This window comes from Dama dama, chromosome 25 (assembly GCF_033118175.1).
Source record: "Dama dama isolate Ldn47 chromosome 25, ASM3311817v1, whole genome shotgun sequence".
Classification (NCBI taxonomy): domain Eukaryota; kingdom Metazoa; phylum Chordata; class Mammalia; order Artiodactyla; family Cervidae; genus Dama; species Dama dama.
The window spans coordinates 15,245,048-15,266,075 of record NC_083705.1 but is presented as its reverse complement, the minus strand read 5'-3'; the positions used below and the strand labels follow the sequence as shown (position 1 = coordinate 15,266,075).

The window sequence follows — 21,028 nt, the reverse complement described above, 5'->3', positions numbered from 1 at the left end:
GACAGTGCATGAGAGTCGCCATGCCCTTCTCCAGCGGATCTTCCCAACCCCTGATTGAACCCGCATTGCAGGTGAATTCTTTACCATCTGAGCCACAGGGAAGCGGATGAGTACTGCAGTGGTAGCCTGTCTCCAGTGGGTAGTACTGGAGAAGGGCCTCCAGGGGATCTTTCCAATTCAGGAATCAAACCGGGGTCTCCTGCATTGCAGGTGGATTCTTCACTGCTGGGTGCTTAAGAACTGTTTCTGGAGCTAGACTGCCTAGGTCTGGAGTCCTGCTTCTGGCACTTAGGCTTCCCTGCTGGCTCAGATGGTAAGAATCTGCCTGCAATGCTGGAGACCCAGGTTTTATCCCTGGGAGGTGAAGATCCCTTGGAGAAGGGCATGGCAACCCACTCCAGTATTCTTGCCTGGAGAATTCTGTGGACAGAGGACTCTGGCAGGCTACAGTCCATGGGTTGCAAAGATTCGGACACGAATGAGCAACTTAGCACTTTCACTTTTCATTTTCTCACATTTATAAACTGAGTGACCTTGGGCAAGTTATAGAACATCTCATTCAGAGACTTCTCATCTCCAAAACTTGGCGACTGGCTGACTCCAGCAGGAGGGGACGAGAGACTCGGTGGGATGGGGGCTCGTGGACCAGAATGTGGAAATTGGGAAGCTGCAGAAGGAGTTTGGGGCAGAGACTGTGGTTTCTGTTAGATTGTATTTTTTTTTAATTTTATTTATTTGGGTTGTGCTGGGTCTTTGTGCTATGCAGGCTTTTCCCTGGTTGCGGCAGGCGGGCTCGGGGGTTGTGGCGCACGGGCTTACTTGCTCCGCATACGGGATCTTCCCAGACCAGGGATCGAACCTGTGTCTCCTGCGTTGGCAGGCAGATTCTCTTCCTCTGACCCACCGGGGAAGCCCTGTTGGAGTATATTTGAAGTGAAGCTAATTGTGTTCGGCAGGGAATTTGAAATACAGTTTGAAACTTGCGGAAAAGGATTGGGGCAAGCTGAAGATTTGGGAGCCCTTAATATTTGAGATAGTATTTGACATGGGATAAAATCTCAGAGAGGCTGATGGAAATGGAAAGAAAGTGGGACAGGGGCAGTATTCAGAAATTAATTCTCCCTTTTCTTATCTGAAGAAATTACCAAAGTAACTCTTAGTAAACACGCTTATCTTTTTCTGTATAAAATCTCTTACATATATCTTCAACAAAATAAAGTAATATAATCATGTGCAAAGTCTTGTCTTTGTGACTGAACTACTACTTCAGCAAAGATTCTCCATGTTTCCTTCTAGGCCAGAAAGACATCCTGACTCCATGTTATCATGCAACAGAGCCATCTGGGACCTTTGGACCTATAAACCCTATTTTGAATTCAACTTACAGCTTCCTGTCTAAACTTTTCAAAGAAATTAGTATTGTGTTTCCAGATGAGTTCATTCATCTGGGAGGAGATGAAGTAAATTTTGATTGTTGGTATGAAAATCTGTTAACTGCCCCCACCCCACCCCACCCCCGCCCCTTTTTAAAACCTGTTATCTTTGAAGTAAGTGTAGAGGTGTCCATGTGAAAAGGGAAGACTTGGGGGAACATCTCTGTGAGGTGTTAATCTAGCAGCACAACTCCTAAGAGGGTGAATTGTTTACATAATTTGCATATGGATGCTATTGACAGAAGCCTGTAGGAAGAATTAAGATGCAGAAGAAAATGGGGATTAAAAAAAAACTAAATACAGAACAAGAATAGCTTTAGTGAAGAGGGTATTGATTAAGTGGGAGAGATTTTTCTAGTGAAAGTCTTCTGTGCAAATAGCCTGAGATGGAAGAAAGACATGGGAGTTTAGGGAAAGCCATTTTTACAGGATATCACCTTCTAAAAAAATTATTTGCAGTGGAAAGGTAAGATAACTCATAATTAAATTTTAGGCTTATTTTTTAGGTATAATTAGGCTTATTTTAGGCATAATTGGGCTTATTTTACTCTTTACAACTTTAATACATTTCCGTGTGTATAAATGATGTTGGGGATATATGTTGCTTTAAAAAGATTGGGCATATTGAACTTTTAATGAAATTTTAATCACTGTTTCTGTTTAAGGGAGTCCAATCCAGCAGTCCTGAATTTCATGATGAACAAAGGCTTTGGCAAAAATTTTAAGAAACTACAATCTTTCTATATGCAGATGTAAGTTACTTGAAAGCCTACTTGTTTTTATTTGATCAGTGCCTTTTGTAAAAGTTTAAGCTCTTATTTAGGAGGTCCAACCAGTCCATATTAAAGGAAATCAGTTCTGAATATTCACTGGAAGGACTGATGTTGAAGCTGAAACTCCAGTACTTTGGCCACCTGATGAGAAGAGCTGACTCATTTGAAAAGACCCTGATGCTGGGAAAGATTGAAGGCGGGAGGAGAAGACAGAGGGTGAGATGGTTGGATGGCATCACCAACTCGGTGGACATGAGTTTGAGTACTCTGGGATTTAGTGATGGACAGGGAAGCCTGATGTGCAGCAGTCCATGGGGTCACAGAGAGTCGGACACGACTGAGTGATTGAACTGAAGCTCTTATTTAGTACTATTTTATATTCTCATTTTCTCTCCATTCCTTTTCAAAGTGTACATGTTATAATCTTTGTTACACAAAGTACAGATAAAAATCATAAAGGAGGGTGCAGTACCCATTATTTTCTCTAAATCAGTAACATGGTGACTCTAATCCTTCTGCAGTAACGGTTGAGACATAGGGTGGTAATGGTTACCTGTTCTGTGAGCTCACCTGAAAACCCAGGCTACCCTGTGAAGGCTTCGTCACCGTCTAGCTCCTGGAATTCATTTTGTCAACTCCAGCGCTGCTTTTACTTTATACCTGTGCTATCTGGTATGGCAGCCACAACCACATGTGGCTGTTTGTATTTAAATTGTACTTGAAGAAAATTAAAAACTCAGTTCCTCAGTCACATTAGCCACATTTCACATGCTCTGCAGCCAACAGCTAGATGTGACTAGTGCTACCATATTGGAAAGTGCACACATAGAACATTTCCATCCCTGCAGATAAAGATCTACCCGACAGTGCTGCCCTTTGGTAAAGAGTAGTAAACTTATTTTGTAAAGAGCCAGATAGTAAGTGTTGGCGACTTCATGGGGCACATGTGGTTTAATCAGCTTCCCCGATGGCTCAGCGGTGAAGAATCTGCCTGCAGTGCATGAGATGTGGGTTTGATCCCTGGGTCAGGAAGATCCCCCGGAAGAGTAAATCATAACCTACTCGGGTATTCTTGCCTGGACAATCCCATGGACAGAGGAGCATGGTGGGCTACAGTCCATGGGGTCGCAAAGAGTTAGCCATGACTTAGCAAGCATGCTGCATACTTTAAAAATATTTTTTAAAGTGCGCTTTACCACGGGTTGCAAAGAGGGGGATACAACTGAGCGACTTCAGTTCACTTTACCAATGTAAAAAGGGGCTTCCTTGGGGCTCAGCTGGTAAAGAATCCACCAGCAATGCAGGAGACCTGGGTTTGATCCCTGGGTTGGGAAGATCCCTTGGAGAAGGGAAAGCCTATCTACTCTAACATTCTGGTGTGGAGAATTCTATGGACTGTATAGTCAGTGGGGTTGCAAAGAGTCGGACACGACTGAGCGACTTTCACTTTACAAATATAAACACCATTCTCAGCTCATGAGCCACACAAAAACATTCTGCAGGGTAGTTTGCCAACCCCTGCATTGAGCAGGTCCAGATTCTAGCCTTTTCCTGTTTAGCCTTTTGCATGATGCAGTCTGATTTTCTTGACTTTTTTTTTTTAATCCTGCATAACACCCAGCGTTGTCTGAATATCAGGAGATAATCTGTGAATTGACTGTCAGCACTGTTGGAAGTTACTTAGGTGCTGTCACAGGACGGTTTCTAGTTTCCTTTATTCTAAGGTACTCATGAGATTATCCAGGATTGCTGTTTGTACACTTCCTTGTGAATTGCCACATCGTCCTATCTTTGGGGCATGCTTAGCTGATTCATTCTGCAAATGACTGTTGAACCTTCCTGTTGTGTCAGAAAGAACCACAGGGGTCACCACCAAACTTAGCTTGTTCTGCTATAAAGTTGGGTTGTACTGAAAGGCTTCCCAGGTGGCGCTAGTGGTAAAGAACCTGCCTGCCAATGCAGGAGACCCAAGAGACATGGGGTCGATTTCTGAGTTGGGAAGATTCCCTGGAGGAGGGAATGGCAACCCACTCCAGTATTCTTGCCTGGAGAATCCCATGGACAGAGGACCTGGTGGGCTACAGTCCATGGGGTCGCAGACAGTCGGACACAGAAGCAGCTTCGCATGCGCATACTGAAAGGCATCTGTCAGTGTTGCAGTCTTTGGTATAAAATGTGCATTCTTTACACACATTGCTAAGTTTGTGATCTGAAATAACTTTGTAATTTTTTTCAATGGTAGGGTTTTGGATATGATTTCAGCCATGAACAAAAGATCCATAGTCTGGCAAGAGGTTTATGATGATGAAGGCAAGGTGAGAGGTTACTAATACTGCGTGTGGCTCTGATAATATGAGACCTAATACTCTTAACACCTTGGATGGAAGGAACTCTAAGCTTTCCCTGTAATGTTGGGGGAAGTCAACTTACCTTTCGGTTTAACCTGCGGTTAGGCAAGAGCCGCACGCTGACACCAATGATCATGGTGTTTATTTGATTTCTTCCATTTACTTCATTCTTCAGTGCTGCCTCCTCTCATCTCTCCCATCTCCCCTCCTCCCTCTCCGTCTCATTCTTAGTAACAAATTGAAGTACTTTGAAAAATGTTCCGTTTTTCAGAAGGGCAGAACAAACAGATAAGAATGAGTCTTTACTGCTGTTAAGGTAACCTTCGTTTTAAGTATCACTGTCAAGTACACTTTTTATTTTAAATGGCATTTCTCTCTGACATAATCAGAATTCTTTATTTTCCTTTGGGGCAACTGAAAATTTGAAAGTCCAGCTACTTGTATTATCTTTCCAAAAGGGTTAGTGGCATCCTCTAAGTTCCAAAGTAAAATAGTGTGTACAAATGGGACTAAAGCTTCAATTCATTATACCCACATGGTATTGTATATTGACAAAAGGTAAAAAGTTAAATATCAAACCTTAAGGTTTGATGAAATGTCCAAGTCCTTATTACAAATAGCATTAGATATTACCTTAAAGAAGAAAGGGGAAAGAAGAAAACGTTGCTTTGTCAAGGATCTTAAAGAGTTAGTTATTAGGTACAGTGTCTTAGACTTTTACTTTCATCTGCTGTAGTTGCGAGACTTAATAATATGTACTTCAATTTGTAACTTTATTAGCTTATACCAGGCACAGTAGTTCAAGTATGGAAAATGGACAGCTTCTCTATGGAACTAAATAACATTACAGCAGCTGGCTTCCCTGTGATCATTTCTGCTCCTTGGTACTTAGATGTGATCAGTTACGGACAAGACTGGAGACATTACTACTCTGTGGAGCCTCTTGACTTTGAGGGTAAGTGAAGCAACGACCCTTAGTGGACATGTTAGGTTTTTCAACCCCTCCCCTCCCTCCGGGAATCTTTACCTAGGTACCACCTATTATCCTCCCTTTATGTTTGATCCTTGATTTTCCTTGTGTATAATCCAACAGACTGAACTCAGTATCATTTTAAACTTTGTGAAAGAAACTGTATTCTTTCCTAATGAAAGAACTTCAAAAGTAAGATTCCCTTACACTGACACAACTTGTCACCATGCATTTAAAGATGCCTACTGCATGAGCTTTGTCTCTCCCCTGAGCTTTCTCTGCGATGTCAGACACCTAAGTAGGGATCGCGTCCTGTTCAGTGGCTTCCGGGTTCTGAGGAGGAGGCATCCTTGGGGATGGGCATGTCTGAGTGGTGGGGCTCCAGGCTCTCAAACCCCCTTAAAAACAGTTCTGCTTTGTCCAGTTTTGTACACTAGACTTTTACAATTTCCTTTGAGGAAAAGTGTTCCAGTGTTTAAAAAGTATCAAAACTACAGGTCTGTCAGGAACTGTTTCTCTAAAAGCATTTTCTGAGAATCAAAAAGTCGTAATTACTGTAGATACCTAGCTTCTTTGGTACCAAAAGATAGGTACTGAAGGCAGGAGTGGTGGTCACTAGCATAGTCCACCTTGCATTCCTTCGCACACTGTCTGCAGGCAACCAGGGGAAGTGCTTCTGGTGTCCAAATAAGTTTGCATAAAACCAAAATAAAATGATCAGTTTACTACTGGCCTGCTACATTAGTCAACACACGCTAACAAACACTCTGTGAACCACAGGGTCAGTAGTGGCAATAAAGTTTCCGACCAATTTTTGTGCCACAGCTGTGAACTTCTCCCAAGGTCCTCCTGACTCTGAGAGAGAAACCTTGCCCCAGGCTAACACTGGAAATCAGCACCGCCTCTGTAGGTGAGCCTCAAGTTGCAACTACCTAACTTACACCACTGATTGTAATCTAGGTACTCAGGAACAGAAACAGCTTGTCATTGGTGGAGAAGCCTGCCTGTGGGGAGAGTATGTGGATGCAACTAACCTTACTCCAAGATTATGGTATGGAATCTAAGGAAGGACATGTGAATTAAGGTGCCTGAGTTTCTCTTCTCCACCCAAGCAAGAAAGCACTAGAAACTTGCCCAAGTGTGTTGATTTGCTTCTTGAAGAAAACATGAATTTAAACTGCTTTGGGGAACATGTGGTTTAAATTTTAGGCCTCGGGCGAGTGCTGTTGGTGAGAGACTCTGGAGTCCCCCAGAAGTCACAGACCTAGAGGATGCCTACAGGAGACTAACAAGACACCGCTGCAGAATGGTCAAGTAAGACACATTTATTTGTCAGGCTAGGATACTGTTAAGTACAGGGTGATTTTTAACCTTATTTAGTGTTAGACACATTTATTTGTCAGGCTAGGATACTGTTAAGTACAGGGTGATTTTTAACCTTATTTAGTGTTAGCTAGCTTATTGGGATTTTTTTTCTTTTTGCTATAAACAGAAATGTACATGACTTAAGAGGTAGTGATCTAATTAGGAAAAATTGGCAACTGTTTCTCCATTAATTATGAATCTCTCCTCAGTAATTTGTGGTATGGTTTACTGATTCTGACTTGAGCTACTAAGTTTCTTAAGACAGAGATGAATTACATCAGTCTAAAACATCTTTTGTTTATACTTGTCCTACAGACGAGGAATAGCTGCACAACCTCTCTTTACTGGCTATTGTGACCATGAGGGCAGGATGTAAAAACGAGCTGAAACAGAAGAAAATATGGGAAAAGAGTCCACAGTCAATCCTTACTACAATCAACCCGATTTTAAAAATCATGTTTTTGAATAAACATCTTTTTATTGATTGAACCTCCATCTTATTATACTGACATCTTTCTTGTGAGAGAAGCGTAAAATCTGCCAACCAAAAACCTTGTGATATCTATCACTCAGTGTATTCCAAAAGACTGAATCTTAACTGCCAACAGTAATAATTTCCTAGATACACATACAGTTCAGGTACATTAACCTTCAACATCACAGCACATTTCTCATGCTATAAAGTAGGATGACCAGCACCAGTGCCACTGTCTGTTCAAGTTCTCCCTTAAAGTGTTCTTACTGAAAACGAAGTAGGTAGGTGCTCCTGAGTTTCTCTCCAAGGACTTAGGACAAGCCACTTCTCTGGCTGAGCAGCGTACTTTGGTCTTGAGGATTCATGGCTTGATAATTAGACAGCTCTAAGGAAAAAGTAGCTGAGCCTGATGTTAACGTTCGAAGCACAGTTGAATAACCCTAATCAAAATAATTTAAGTTAGTTATCTCTGCAAAGTTAAGCCTCAAATCTCTCCCTGCACATCTTTTGACCATTATCAGGAAAAACTTGCTAAGTACTGTGAGGACAGAAAACCAGGAGTGGGGGTATGCTTCAGAAGTATTCCCCAGCCCCAACGTTTGGTAAAAGGCTCTGCTGGCACTCAGATGCCTGTCCTAGAGCAGGAGAGACTGGCGGGGAAAAGAATGGCAAGAACTGGCTGGGAGCCAGCGATAGTAGACGTAAATAAGTGCTCAGGATGGAGAAATGGCCATTTAGGCTGATGACACATTTTGGTAGAGCCCACCTCAAACTTAGTGCAGGGCTGGGAAGCCCTCCGCCACACATCCACACCCGTGCTGATATGATCCCTGGGATTTCTCCAGCAATTTATGTAAAATATGTTAATTTAGTCACAGAGCACCTACCATGATTTCTGCTAAGGGAACAAACCCAGTAACAACGTTGCTGTCTTGGCGAGACTGGATTTCCTGAATGTTCCCTCTTCTCTGTGCCAGGTCTGCTAGGACAGGGCTGAGGTAATCTCTTGTCACTGTCACCTCAAGATTCATCAGGGGCTCCAGAATTTGCTTTTCAGCTTTCTTCAGAGCCTAAAGGAATTAAAGGATGTTAACTCCTCTTCCTCAGACTGCAGATCAGACTTCTGTTATGAAGGGAAGATTCATAAAAACTTTAAAATACTGTCCATACTCTTAAGCACAGAGCCTCCAGCAAAAAGACAGAAGCCTGCCTTAGCACTCTTTATAAGAAGTCCAAAACTTCAACGTTTGCATGTATATGCACGCCAACAGTATACCTGAGACCTCACTTAGGGTTTGCTCCTACCTTCACGTATGTGTTGCAAGAGGATGCTTGGTAAAGTCTGATTAGGTAGAATACCTGTGAACATGTGCCCAGAGACACAGGGGAAAGAAAATGGTTTTCCCCTCTCAAAGACATATTTCCTTCATATATCTCCTCTTTAAGTTTTGAAACCTATAGTTACAGTCCATGCTACAAGTCAGGGCAATCAAGGAGGGAAATGAAGGAGAGAGGTAAAAACAGAGTAAGCAGAAACATATTCTCAGTGTAAGACAAACAGAATTCTGTTCAGAATTTTAGATTTCAAAGGCCAAGAAGAACAAGCAGATAACAGAAACTGAAAAAAGCTAAAACAGCATCAGGCAAATAGGAAGTGGACAAAACTGGGGAAGCAGCAGAGGAATAAAAATATATTGGCGTCCGGGTCCTAGTCAGATTTTGTCTGCACAGCATCATTCCATCAGCCAAACTGGCACATGGATTTGGAGGTCGTTTGCAAGCACTGTAACTACTGATGAGTCTGCTTTAATAGGTAACCTACTTCTCCGGCCTACCAGAGTTAAAACACAATAAAACAATTTCCCATATATTCTAAGCCTGTTTGGTTGTCCGGTGGGATATAATCATCTTGGATTTAGCAGTGGAAGCCAGATCAAAGAGCAAGGGCTCTGGAATGTGGCCTCTCCTTTATCTGCCTCTGGCTGATCATCCTCTCTGCTCGCCTGCCCCCACTCACTCAGGACCGGCGGCACCACCGCCTCTATTGTCCAGTAATGCTCTGCGCCTCCTCCTTCCCCTCCCCCTCCTACATTCACGATCATGGAAAATGGGCAGATTCGTAAAAACATCAGTATATTCTCTATTGTAGACATTTCAGAAAACCATAGCACACATATGTATAGTAAAAGCATAATTTCAGTTCTTTGCAGCTGATTAAGCCTTTAAAATCACTACCAACTGAAATGACTCAAATTAGTGAAAAAGTAATAATCCTTGAATGAAAACATTATGGAAAAATAATGACACAGAAACAACTAAATACATCCTATGTATTTTTGCAATTCTTACCCAAAGCTTCGTGCCACTTCACAGTGTATCTTTTTGAATAACATATTGGAGTGGGAAAAGACTAAAAATTAAGAGTAATGCTGCATCTAAGGAAGGGTCAGAGTTCTGTGTGACTGAACAGGAGGTATTGTGCTCATGGGTCTGTCCTTAGTCCTCTTTCACAGCGTTTTCCTTAGCGACCCTGCGTAGTTATAGAGCATCAAAAACTGCTTCTACAGAGCTTCCTCAGAAACGCTAAGCTGTACGCGAGTCACAGTCTTTGGGTGCTCCTTGTAATCCACTGGGCTACTCTGGGATGATGTCTGAGTGTCTTGCAGCAACCCAGGACGCCTCAAACTGATCTCACTGCTTCCTTCCCAAACGCCTGCCTGCTCGCTCCTCTTTCTGTTGACGGCATCACTCGTCGTCAGGTTACCCGGACATGCATCTTTGATTTCCTGTTTCCCCAATGTGAGCTCTGAGATTGATATTCCTGTTGCTGATACTCTAGCTCAGATCTGGTCTATTCCCTGAGGTTCTCCAGACTCCAGTCCCTCCTATATTCTAATGATCACCAAACTCACAGTTCCCTTAAAGATATAAAGGCTTAACACACGTAAACTGTTTTTCAGGAAGCAGAACCCTCTCGATGAAAGCTGCTAACCCCAAGAACACAGACTGTAGACCGGTTGAAACACCCTGCTCCTGAAACACTATAAAGTCCTCCCTGTCTCTTCAGGGTGGCTCACACAGTCTTGAGGGGATTAGCTCACCAGGGCCCCTTTGCCTGGCAAAGCAATAAAAGCTTCTCTCCTGTTTCACTGAAAACTCTTGTCTCTACGTTTCTATTCAGCAGCTGTGAACAGAGGCTGAATTTCAGCAACATTAACTTCTTTCCAGTGTTGACTAAAAAGATGCAAGTTAAGTTTCATCTGGGGCAAAATGAAAACTGCAGCCTGGGAGACAGCACCTCAGATAGCTCTGAGAGACTGCTCTGAAGAGGCAGTGGGGTAAGGTTAATACATAAGATTTTGGTGAAGGGGAAGTTCAATACAATTAAGCACTCATTTTACGAAGGGTTTTCTGCTCTCCAGGAGGATCTGAGGTCCTCAGAAAGGGATTTAGTGCTTTTCTAGGCAAGAGGAGATGCAAGGACTGGAATCTTGAAATCAGTTCCTAAAACATCCAAGTATCTAAAGACCTGTCCCGCAGGTTCCCTGCAGTGAGGACGCCGCGCTCCACGCCGAACTCCCCGGGGTGTTGCAGGTCGAGAGCTGTGGCAGCATGGGCTCAGCCTCTGCAGAGGCCGACGGGCACGCCCTTGTTCGGGGGCTGCCAGTGCTCTTGGCAGGTGCCAAATAGTAGGTGACACCAAGAACCGTGCTCCAATTCCCCACTTCTCAGCTTCTGTGAGTCTTATACCATTCTGTCTAATATTCTGACTGTTTGGCTATATTTAATTTCCTTCTAAATGATAAGCTCGTTTAGGTCAAGAAAAACATACATCTTATTGCGCTCCCTCAGATCCCAGTGCACCGTAAGTGCAACATAGATGGCTCAATAACTATATGAAGCATCATTGACTTCTCATCAGCAGAGGCAAGGAGTTTCCCCACCAGATGAAGTTTCACAAGGCTCCGAGTACTTCCATTGGTAGTATTTAAAGTAATGAATTAAAACTAAAGATTAAGTGGAGGCCTCATAAAGTTAATTCTTATTCTCTACTATGGTCTTAATGGAAGCTTAACTAAAGGGTATTAGATTCTGAAGGACTGGCCAAAATACTGGGGCTTGACGTTACCTTAGAAGCACTGTATCATCTTTCAGGTTACAGTAATTTAAATACTAAAACCAAAGTCAGGTGGAACGTTTAAGAACTATTGGAAGGTAAATGTTTTCAACAATTTCATCATGACCACTTTACAGGCAATATTTCTAACTATATGCTCCAGAAAACAATATTTAAATAATTTTATTTTTGAAAATGTAAGTGGGTATTTTTTAAAATGAAAACTCTTAAGAAGTATGAATTTGAACTCACATGAAAAAGTCTTTCAAGTTCAGCCTTCCTAAGTCAGGGACTTAGGGTATTTAAATTAACTTTGTAATTATGGATTCAAATAAGACTAGAAAACCACATCTCAAACCCAGTCCAAAATACTAGAAAATGGTGATAAAAGCAAGTGTTTTAATGCACATCAGTCACCTACAAAACTAGAGTATTCCCACACTGAATGAATGCATGGAATCACCATTCAGCACACCAAGGTCCTGGCGGCTGACCCGATGGACTGCAGCACATCAGGCTTCCCTGTCCATCACCAACTCCTGGAGCGTACTCAAATTCATGTCCATTTAGTTGGTGATGCCATCCAACCTTTACATCCTCTGTCGTCCCCTTCTCCTCCTACCTTCAATCTTTCCTAGCATCGGGGTCTTTTCCAATGAGTCAGTCCTTTGCATCAGGTGGCCAAAGTACTGGAGCTTCAGCATCAGTTCTTCCAATGAATTTTCAGAACTGATTTCCTTTAGAATTGACTGGTTGGATCTCCTTGCAGTCCGAGGGGCTCTCAAGAGTCTTCTCCAACACCACAGTTCAAAAGCATCAATTCTTCGGTCCTCAGGTTTCTTTAGAGTCCAACTCTCACACCCACACATGACTACTGGAAAAACCATAGCTTTGACTAGATAGACCTTTGTCAGCAAAGTAATTTCTCTGATTTTAAATATGCTGTCTAGGTTGTTCATAGCTTTTCTTCCAAGAAGTGCATCTTTTAATTTCACGGCTGCAGTCACCATCTGCAGTGATTTTGGAGCTTAAAAAAATAAAGTCTCTTACTGTTTCCATTGTTTCCCCATCTATTTGCCATGAAGTGATGGATTGGATGCCATGATCTTTTTTGAATGCTGAGTTTTAAGACAGCTTTTTCACTCTCCTCTTTCACTTTCACCAAGAGCCTCTTTATTTCCTCTTCTCTTTCTGCCGTAAGGGTGGTGTCATCTGCATACCTGAGGTTATCTGTATTTCTCTAGGCAATCTTGATTCCAGCTTGTGCTTCATCCAACCTGGCATTTCGCATGATGTACTCTGCATAGAAGTTAAATAAGCAGAGTGACAACATACAGCCCTGATGTACTCCCTTCCCAATTTGGAACCAGTCTGTTGTTCCAAGTCCGGTTCTAACTGTTGCTTCTTGACCTACATACAGAATTCTTAGGAGGCAGGTAAGGTGGTCTGGTATTCCCAATGCTTTAAGAATTTTTCAGTTTGTTGTGATCCACACAGTCAAAGGCTTTGGCGTAGTCAATAAACAGGAGATGTTTTTCTGGAACTCTGTTGCTTTTTCGATGATCCAACGAATGTTGGCAATTTCATCTCTGGTTCCTCTGCCTTTTCTACATTCAGCTTGAAGTTCTCGTTCACATACTATTGAAGCCTGGCTTGGAGAATTTTGAGCATTACTTTGCTAGCATGTGAGATGAGTGCAACTGTGCGGTAGTCTGAACATTCTTTAGCATTAAAATGAAAACTGACCTTTTCCAGTCCTGTGGCCACTGCTGAGTTTTCCAAATTTGCTGGCATATTGAGTGCAGCACTTTCACAGCATCATCTTTTAGGATTTGAAATAGCTCAACTGGAATTCCATAACCTCCACTAGCTCAAAGGCATATCCCCAGGCAACCACAAGGAGAAGAGGAAACTGCTTTATGCTCTGAGAAGGAACTTCACTTATCTGATCTGTAACTCAACAGGACTTATCTGATTTTAGTGATCCTTGATTAATCTTAGTAGAATAAACATGAACTCCAATACTGGAACCAATATTAGACCTTCAGTGTCCTTTACATTATAGTCCATTTTGGGCAGAGCTGACCCAAAGAGTGTCTTTTACTCAGAGCTGCCAAGCCTGCCTCTATGCCTATGTATCTGGTATAGGAAAAGCAGCATGTATGCTCAGTCGCTTCAGTCAAGTCCGGCTCGTTGTAACCCTATGGACTGTAGCCCCCCAGGCTCCTTTGCCCATGGGATTTCCCAGGCAAGAATAATAGAGTGAATTGCCATTTCCTTCTCCCCTCCAAGGTATCTTCCTGACCCAGGGGTCGAAGCTGCGTCTCTTATATCTCCTCCATTGGCAGGCAGGTTCTTTACTCCAGTGCCACCTGGGAAGGCAGGGAAAGGAGAGATGCCACTAAAACAACTTGCCTCTTCGGCAGAATCAGAGGATGTTTAGTCACTATCTGTGTTGAATACCAATATCCTACACCCTATTTTGAATAAAACTCCAGTGATTAAGAAATCAAAGTTTCTCCAGGATTAGAAACTCTTGATTATAGGGTTCAGAATGCAAGGACACAAGGTCAGGCCCTGGGAGCACAGCTGTCTGCGGATCAGTGGTGCATGGCTGGCCAGAGTGCCTTAAAGCAAAACAGATTCAGTTCAGTTGCTCAGTTGTGTCCTATTCTTTGTGACCCCATGGACTGCAGCATGCCAGGCATCCCTGTCCATCACCAACTCCTGGAGCTTGCTCAAACTCATGTCCATTGAGTCGGTGATGCCATCCAACCATCTCATCCTCTGTCATCCCCTTCTCCTCCTGCCTTCAATCTTTCCCAGCATCAGGGTCTTTTCCAATAAGTCAGTTCTTTGCATCAGGTGGTCAAAGTATTGGAGTTTCAGCTTCAGCATCAGTATTTCCAATGAATATTCAGGACTCACTTCCTTTAGGATTGACTGGTTGGATCTCCTTGCAGTCCAAGGGACTCTCAGGAGTCTTCTCCAACACCACAGTTCAAAAACATCAATTCTTCGGTCCTCAGGTTTCTTTAGAGTCCAACTCTCACACCCATACATGACTACTGGAAAAACCATAGCTTTGACTAGGTGGACATTTGTTGGCAAAGTAAGGTCTCTGCTTTTTAATACGCTGTCTGGGGTGGTCATAGCTTTTCTTCCAAGGAGCAAGCGTCTTTTAACTTTATGGCTGCAGTCACCATCTGCAGTGATTTTGGAACCCAAAAAAACAAAATCTCTCACTCTTTCCATTGCTTCCCCATCTATTTGCCATGAAGTGATGGGACCAGATGCCATGATCTTAGTTTTTTGAATGCTGAGTTTTAAGCCAACTTTTCCACTTTCACTTTCATCTGGAGGCTCTTTAGTTCCTCTTCACTTTCTACCATAAAGTTGGTGTCATCTGCGTATCTGAGGTTGCTGATATTTCTCCCAGCAATCTTGATTCCATCTTGTGCTTCATCCAGCCCTGCATTTTGCATGATGTATTCTGCATATAAGTTAAATAAGCAGAGTACAATATACAGCCTTGACATACTCCTTTCCCATTTTGGAACCAGTCTGTTGTTCCATGTCCAGTTCTAACTGTTGATCTGAGTATAGATTTCTCAGGAGACAGGTAAGGTGGTCTGGTATTCCCAACTCTAAGAATTTTCCATAGTTCGCTGTGATCCACACAGTCAGAGGCTTTGGTGTAGTCAATAAAGCAGAAGAAGATGTTTTTCTGGACACTTGCTTTTTCGATGATCCAACAGATATTGGCAATTTGACCTCTGGTTCCTCTGCCTTTTCTAAATCCAGCATGAACATCTGGAAGTTCTCAGTTCACATACTGTTGAAGCCTTGCTTGGAGAATTTTGAGCATTACTTTACTAGCATGTGAAATGAGTGCAATTGTGTGGCAGTTTGAACATTCTTTGGTATTGCCTTTCTTTGGGACTGGAATGAAAATTGACCTTTTCCAGTCCTGTGGCCACTGCTGAGTTTTCCAGATTTGCTGGCATATTGAGTGCAGCACTTTAATAGGAAGCACTGTTACAGCAGCTTCTCCAATCAGGAAGCTTCCATAAGCCTCTTATTCTTATCCCTTAGAGGGCAGACTAATGAAATGAACGAAATGAAAACCACAATCACAATTACAGCAGAAAGGATTAGGATACTTCCATACCTTTTGTAGGCATCTTGAGACACAGGCAGAAATCATAGTTGTGGAGGTACCGGGATGAATTACCAAAGAATGTAAAGTAACTGCTAGGTCTTGAACTGGGGATCCAAGCAATGGTCCTAGGTAATGGGGAAAACTATATTAGGACTGTATTGTATTCAGTGAGGGGTAACTGAAATGTGTAAAAAGGCAGAGAACTTCCAGTGTCCCGCATGTAAGGAGCTTTGAAGTCATCACACTGTTCTAAATAATAAATAAACAGCAACAACTCTTATTGGGTTGACTGGAGAGGGGAGGACAAAGGGCAAACCACTGTCCCTAAGACTGGAGAGAGAGGTCAGTGCAGGGAGTTGCACTGAACTGTAATTGATAAACTGTCTGAGGCTCAGTGTGGCCCAGTCAGAGTTAAAAACTCCAGGAGGATCCAGTCTTGGGGGTGGGGAGGGGCACAATTTTGTGATCTCAAGCAGGCTCTCACAGTAAATATCAGATTCATGAGGGTGGCAGTGGGGAGGAATTCTTTCTGAAATACCCCAAGGCAGTCTATTCTTAACAAGGTCCGCCCTCAGAGCCAAACTTAAAGGGGTATCAGAGCCTAGGTGACTTGAGGGAAGCACCCAATGGCAGTCTATTCCAGCCGTCCTGTCCCACCTATGGGGGGGGTGGAAGGTCTGAGAAACGGCAGTGCAGCTCAGAGGCCAAGGGCACCGGCTAAGACCCAATCTTAGGGGCACAGACGCTCCCCTCCCCTCCCCTCCCCACCACAGTACTAAAGGCCAGTTTAGAGCAGTCCCTTTCACCCAGTGTATCACAGCTGGCTATCAAGAAAAATGCTGAAGGGCAAAGAGCACAATCTGAACAGAGAGAGCAAGCATCAGAACCAAACATGGCAGGGATGCTGAATGGTCAGACTGAGAATATGAACTGTGATGAACATGCTAAGGGCTGTGACAGACAAAGTGAAGGTCACGAAGAACAGATGATCATGATGGCACAGAGACAGAAACAAAAAGGAATGCCTCAGGTCAGAGACACTAACAGAAAGGAAGAAGACCACTGACACGCTCAGACGGGACGCGGCGGAGCAAAGTCTGAGTGAGAAGATTTATCAGTAGACACCTCCAAAACTGAAAAGCAAAGTGAACAAAAGACTGAAAACAACAAAACAGAATATGCAATACTGTGGGACAACTACCAGGTATGACATATGCATGGGGAGAAACAGGGAGAAAATACTCCCAAAGTTAGAAAAGAAGAAAGAAATAATTTCTATTATTAGAAGGGGTTGAAAGTGATACCCATGCTCACTCTGGTTTGACTACCTCACCTTGGAGGCATGCACTGTGAACGCCATTTTCAAAGGCCTCTCGGGAGGCTTGCGAGAGGTCTCCAGCAACGCTTGCTGCATACTCGATAATGGGCAGAAGAGATGATGTTTCCATGGGTTTTGCTTCCAGTTCTACAGTCACAAGATGCCGTTTGTCTCCTAAAGTTCTATCTAAGGTATCTGTAAACAAATTGAATATAGTACCTCAGAGATTTGTTCTGGAAAGGTGTCAAGGTGCCACAACTGGCAAAAATCAGCAAGTCGAACAAGTTGATTACAGTCAACAAATTCAAGGTCTCATGGAAGAGAATACCAATAAAGACACTAAGCATAGTATAAAAATGTCAGAGTAAATAGTTCTATCAAGAAAGCGTAGTTTCTGTGTTTATCAACACTTGCTCTGAATCACCTATTAATATTGCTTCAGTGTTAGGGTGTGTTGAGGCAGATGAACACACAAGTTCTGACATGCAGATCATACGTTTCAACGTTTATGTGACTGAAATTCTTTTAAGCACAAAATTTTTACTTAAAACACTTATTGAGTACAAAAGGTTATCTAATGAAAATTAAAAGGTTTTTAACCTTGACAACAAACAGTTAAATTTCATACTGTTCCAGCAATATATTCTTTATTTAATGTTCATGATTTCAATCCTCCAAAACTACTGATCTATTTGTTAAAGTGAAAATGGTATCCCTCATTTGTCAACAAGCAACAGTGGTCAGTGAAACTGAGTGGGGCCATGTTGGGGCTCTCTGGCATGGAGGGCTTTTGTCCCCCATTTCTTGTAGGCAAGACTCCAGCCTCTACGACCTTCCCTGAGTTCCACAGGGCAGATCTGGAACCACTGCTAAGCAAGGGAGAAGCAGTCAAGAAACCACCTGTTCAGTTCAGTTGCTCAGCCATGTCCAACTCTTTGCAACCCCATGAACCACAGCACGCCAGGCCTGCCTGTCCATTACCAACTCCCAGAGTTCGCCCAAACTCATGTCCATTGAGTCGGTGATGCCATCCAACCGTCTCATCCTCTGTCATCCCCTTCTCCTCCCGCCCTCAATCTTTCCCAGCATCAGGGTCTTTTCAAACGAATCAGCTCTTCGCATCCGGTGGCCAAAGTATTGGAGTTTCAGCTTCAACATGAGTCCTTCCAATGAACACCCAGGACTGATACCTACTGATACCTACTAGAGGAACTGCTGAGAACTAAGGTCTACACATAGCCAACTTCATAACAAAGTTGCCAAACTGTTTTCTTGCCAATCTCGTTGGTGTAAAAGGGCATCTTGTCTTTTAACTCTCATGACCCTAATCACTGACAATCTTTTAATGTGTTCATGGGCCTTCGGCCTCTTTTGTGAAATGTCTGTTCAACCTTTTTTGCTCACTTTTCTACTTGGTTGGCTGTCATGTTTTTAGTGATTTTTGGATTCTCATCTGTCAGTTTTATATGAGGCAAGTATCTTCTCTCAGCCTATCTTTTTGCTTTCATTATATTCTAATACATTCTTAATTTCAATACCATCAAATTTACTCATCTTTTAGTTCAGTTTCAGCCTTACCTGGTTATGTTCTCCTATACTATCTTCCAAAAATTTGAAAGTTTAAAAACTTTCATAAAGCATTGGGGTTTTCTTTTTTTCCTCTTTTGCATACATTAGCATTTATTCTCTTTATTCTTCTGTCCTCATAGGGAGACTTTCCAACCCTTTCCTCTTATTTAGGCTTTTAAATTCAACTGGAATTGAGGTTTAGATACAGTTTATGGGAGGAAAATAAATCTTTTCTCATATGAATAGTTTTTCCAGGCCCATTTATTGAAATTCAGTCTGCCCTTTCCCACTGAGCTTCAATATCACTCTGTGAAAGCTGCATTTTCATTAGATATGAGTGTGTTTCTAAGCGCTCTGGTTTGTTCCCCCGGTATATCTGTCTATTCCTAGCTTGATTAGTTGATCAGTATCATAATGACTGCTTTTATAATAAGTGTTAATGTCTGATACACTTCTTTGGGTAGAATTGGTACCTTCATGCTGTTCAGTCCTCTTATCTATGAATAGTATGGTTCTTAGCTATAGTTTTCTTTCATTCTCTTTTTTCAAAAAATTTATTTGGCTGCACCAGGTCTTAATTGTGGCATGCACAATCTTTAGTTGTGGCATGTGAACTCTTAGCTGTGGTACGTGGGATCTATTAACAGTTCCCCGCCCAGGGATCTGAACCCTGGCCCAGGCATTAGGAGGACAATCTCAGCCCCTGGACCACCAAGGAAGTCTCATGAATAGTATGGTTTCCCACTGAACTTGGGTCTTAATACCTGTACATTTTGATAATTTTCTAGATGTACACAAATGTAACCTGTGTCTCAACAGCATGTGATCACTGGTGGTCTGACTGTTCAGTCAAGGTGTGGTCTGACTGCTGCAGCATCTGGTTACTAGCTTTTCACTTTGTAACTAGCAAGCAATTTAGAGGGAGACACTTGAAGACTATGCAAATATGTTATTCAACAACGTAAACAATATTAAGTATTTGCAAAATGACGGTTTTCTATTCCAACCCTCCTCCTCAACATCTAACAGTCAGCACTTGCCATTTCAGTGTAAGGAAAAACAGTCTCTTCTTGTTGATCTATTATTGGTATGGCCTCAGGAATTCTAGCTTTTTGTCAATGGCTTAATTATGGTACTTAGCTATTCTGGAGCTCAAATTAACCCAGATTTAGCCAGTGTCGCCTCTTCAGGTTGGTTCCTATGTCCTTATGACACAACCCCATCATTTTTTTGAGCATTTCCTTTCTTTCTCAGATAACATTCCATCGCTTATTTATTTTTGAAAGTTTCCTATTTCTTACTAATACTTTTTAATCCCCTTTCTTATTTCTTCAAAAATAATATTTATTTTATATACACTGTACATGGTAATTCCAGTATCAGAAGGCTTTGCTCGTCTGCCTGTGAGGTTTATTGTTTCTACTGCTTTTTTTTGCTCATTGTGCCTTTTCTCAAGGCTTTATGATTTTAAAACTTCAAAAAAAAAAAATTGAGTTCATTTTCCTTTGTGGGATCTTTGAGGCCCGGAATGAGGGTACATTTACCTAAAGAGCCCACTGTTTGCTTTCTCTTGGTCTATCACCAATGAAGAGGACTTCACACTAAGTTCCTCTTGGTTTGGAGTTTTATAGATTACACTAGTTCTATGAACTTAGGCTGAAATTGCCTATGGTTACAAATCCTCAGAAATTCTGCCCCTTTGCCAAAAGCCAGTCAGATAAGTTTCTCTGTCACCTTCTTTTATGGAGAAGACTTTCCATATTGTTTCCATGAGAATGTGGCTCTCAAGCAGTAGGTTAAATACGACCACAGATTTCTCCAGAATAGCTAGTGGCCTAGATGCTGAGTTATCTTCCAACATTTCTGTTCCACCTTCCTTTTTTTAATCTCTGGAAGTTTCCATCATATTCTAACCACTTCAGACATTAACTTGAAAGGGGTTATTTATATTTTCCAAGCATCTTGTTTTTCCAGATATAAAGTCCAGGAAAAGAAATCATCATGTCATTTGTCATCATGCCCCTATATCCTGTTTAATTTTTCAAGTTTCAATGAAAAGTAATCACCTGGCCTATTTATAAACCACTGAAGTGCTTAAAAGTTCCTAGTTACGCTACACATCTCTTTTCTTTATTTTTTCACAAACCTGTCCAAGTTTCCTTACTGTGGGGATGGGAATAACTGTCATGTTCTTTTACTTAAGGGAACCAAACTGAAAATATCGTATGTAGAAAAAGCATGAATTCTTACATTTTGGCACAGAAATATAAAAACTTCAGTTTCTCAAGAATACCATCAGCACAAGATTACCATGTTTATTAAACAGTGGAAATTATTTTCCACTCTATTTTTTTTCTTTTTTAAATTTTAAAATTATCTGTAATTTTACTGAGATATAATTGACATACAGCACTGTAGGAGTTTAAGGTGTACAACATAAGGATTTAACTTATATAGATCATGAAATAACTACCACAATTAGTCTGGTGAACATCTAA

The 21,028-nt window shown here is 42.0% G+C and overlaps 2 protein-coding genes across 3 annotated transcripts in view; one reads left to right on the top strand and one right to left on the bottom strand.

The window, feature by feature from the left end:
- The window catches only part of HEXB (hexosaminidase subunit beta), a 31,961-nt gene extending 24,583 nt beyond the window's left edge, over nucleotides 1-7,378 (top strand). The window contains exons 8-14 of the mRNA XM_061129537.1: nucleotides 1,297-1,477; nucleotides 2,099-2,185; nucleotides 4,449-4,521; nucleotides 5,335-5,509; nucleotides 6,485-6,575; nucleotides 6,734-6,838; nucleotides 7,205-7,378. Coding sequence (XP_060985520.1) covers nucleotides 1,297-1,477; nucleotides 2,099-2,185; nucleotides 4,449-4,521; nucleotides 5,335-5,509; nucleotides 6,485-6,575; nucleotides 6,734-6,838; nucleotides 7,205-7,265 — 773 coding nt within the window. The 3' untranslated portion in view covers nucleotides 7,266-7,378. The remainder of the gene's footprint in view (nucleotides 1-1,296; nucleotides 1,478-2,098; nucleotides 2,186-4,448; nucleotides 4,522-5,334; nucleotides 5,510-6,484; nucleotides 6,576-6,733; nucleotides 6,839-7,204) is intronic.
- GFM2 (GTP dependent ribosome recycling factor mitochondrial 2) overlaps nucleotides 6,835-21,028 on the bottom strand; it is a 51,439-nt gene continuing 37,245 nt past the window's right edge. For both annotated transcript variants that reach the window (XM_061129525.1, XM_061129526.1), the window contains 4 exons: nucleotides 16,977-17,156; nucleotides 15,653-15,768; nucleotides 8,252-8,434; nucleotides 6,835-7,804 (listed from right to left, as the gene is read on the bottom strand). In XM_061129525.1, coding sequence (XP_060985508.1) covers nucleotides 7,676-7,804; nucleotides 8,252-8,434; nucleotides 15,653-15,768; nucleotides 16,977-17,156 — 608 coding nt within the window. In that variant the 3' untranslated portion in view covers nucleotides 6,835-7,675. The remainder of the gene's footprint in view (nucleotides 7,805-8,251; nucleotides 8,435-15,652; nucleotides 15,769-16,976; nucleotides 17,157-21,028) is intronic.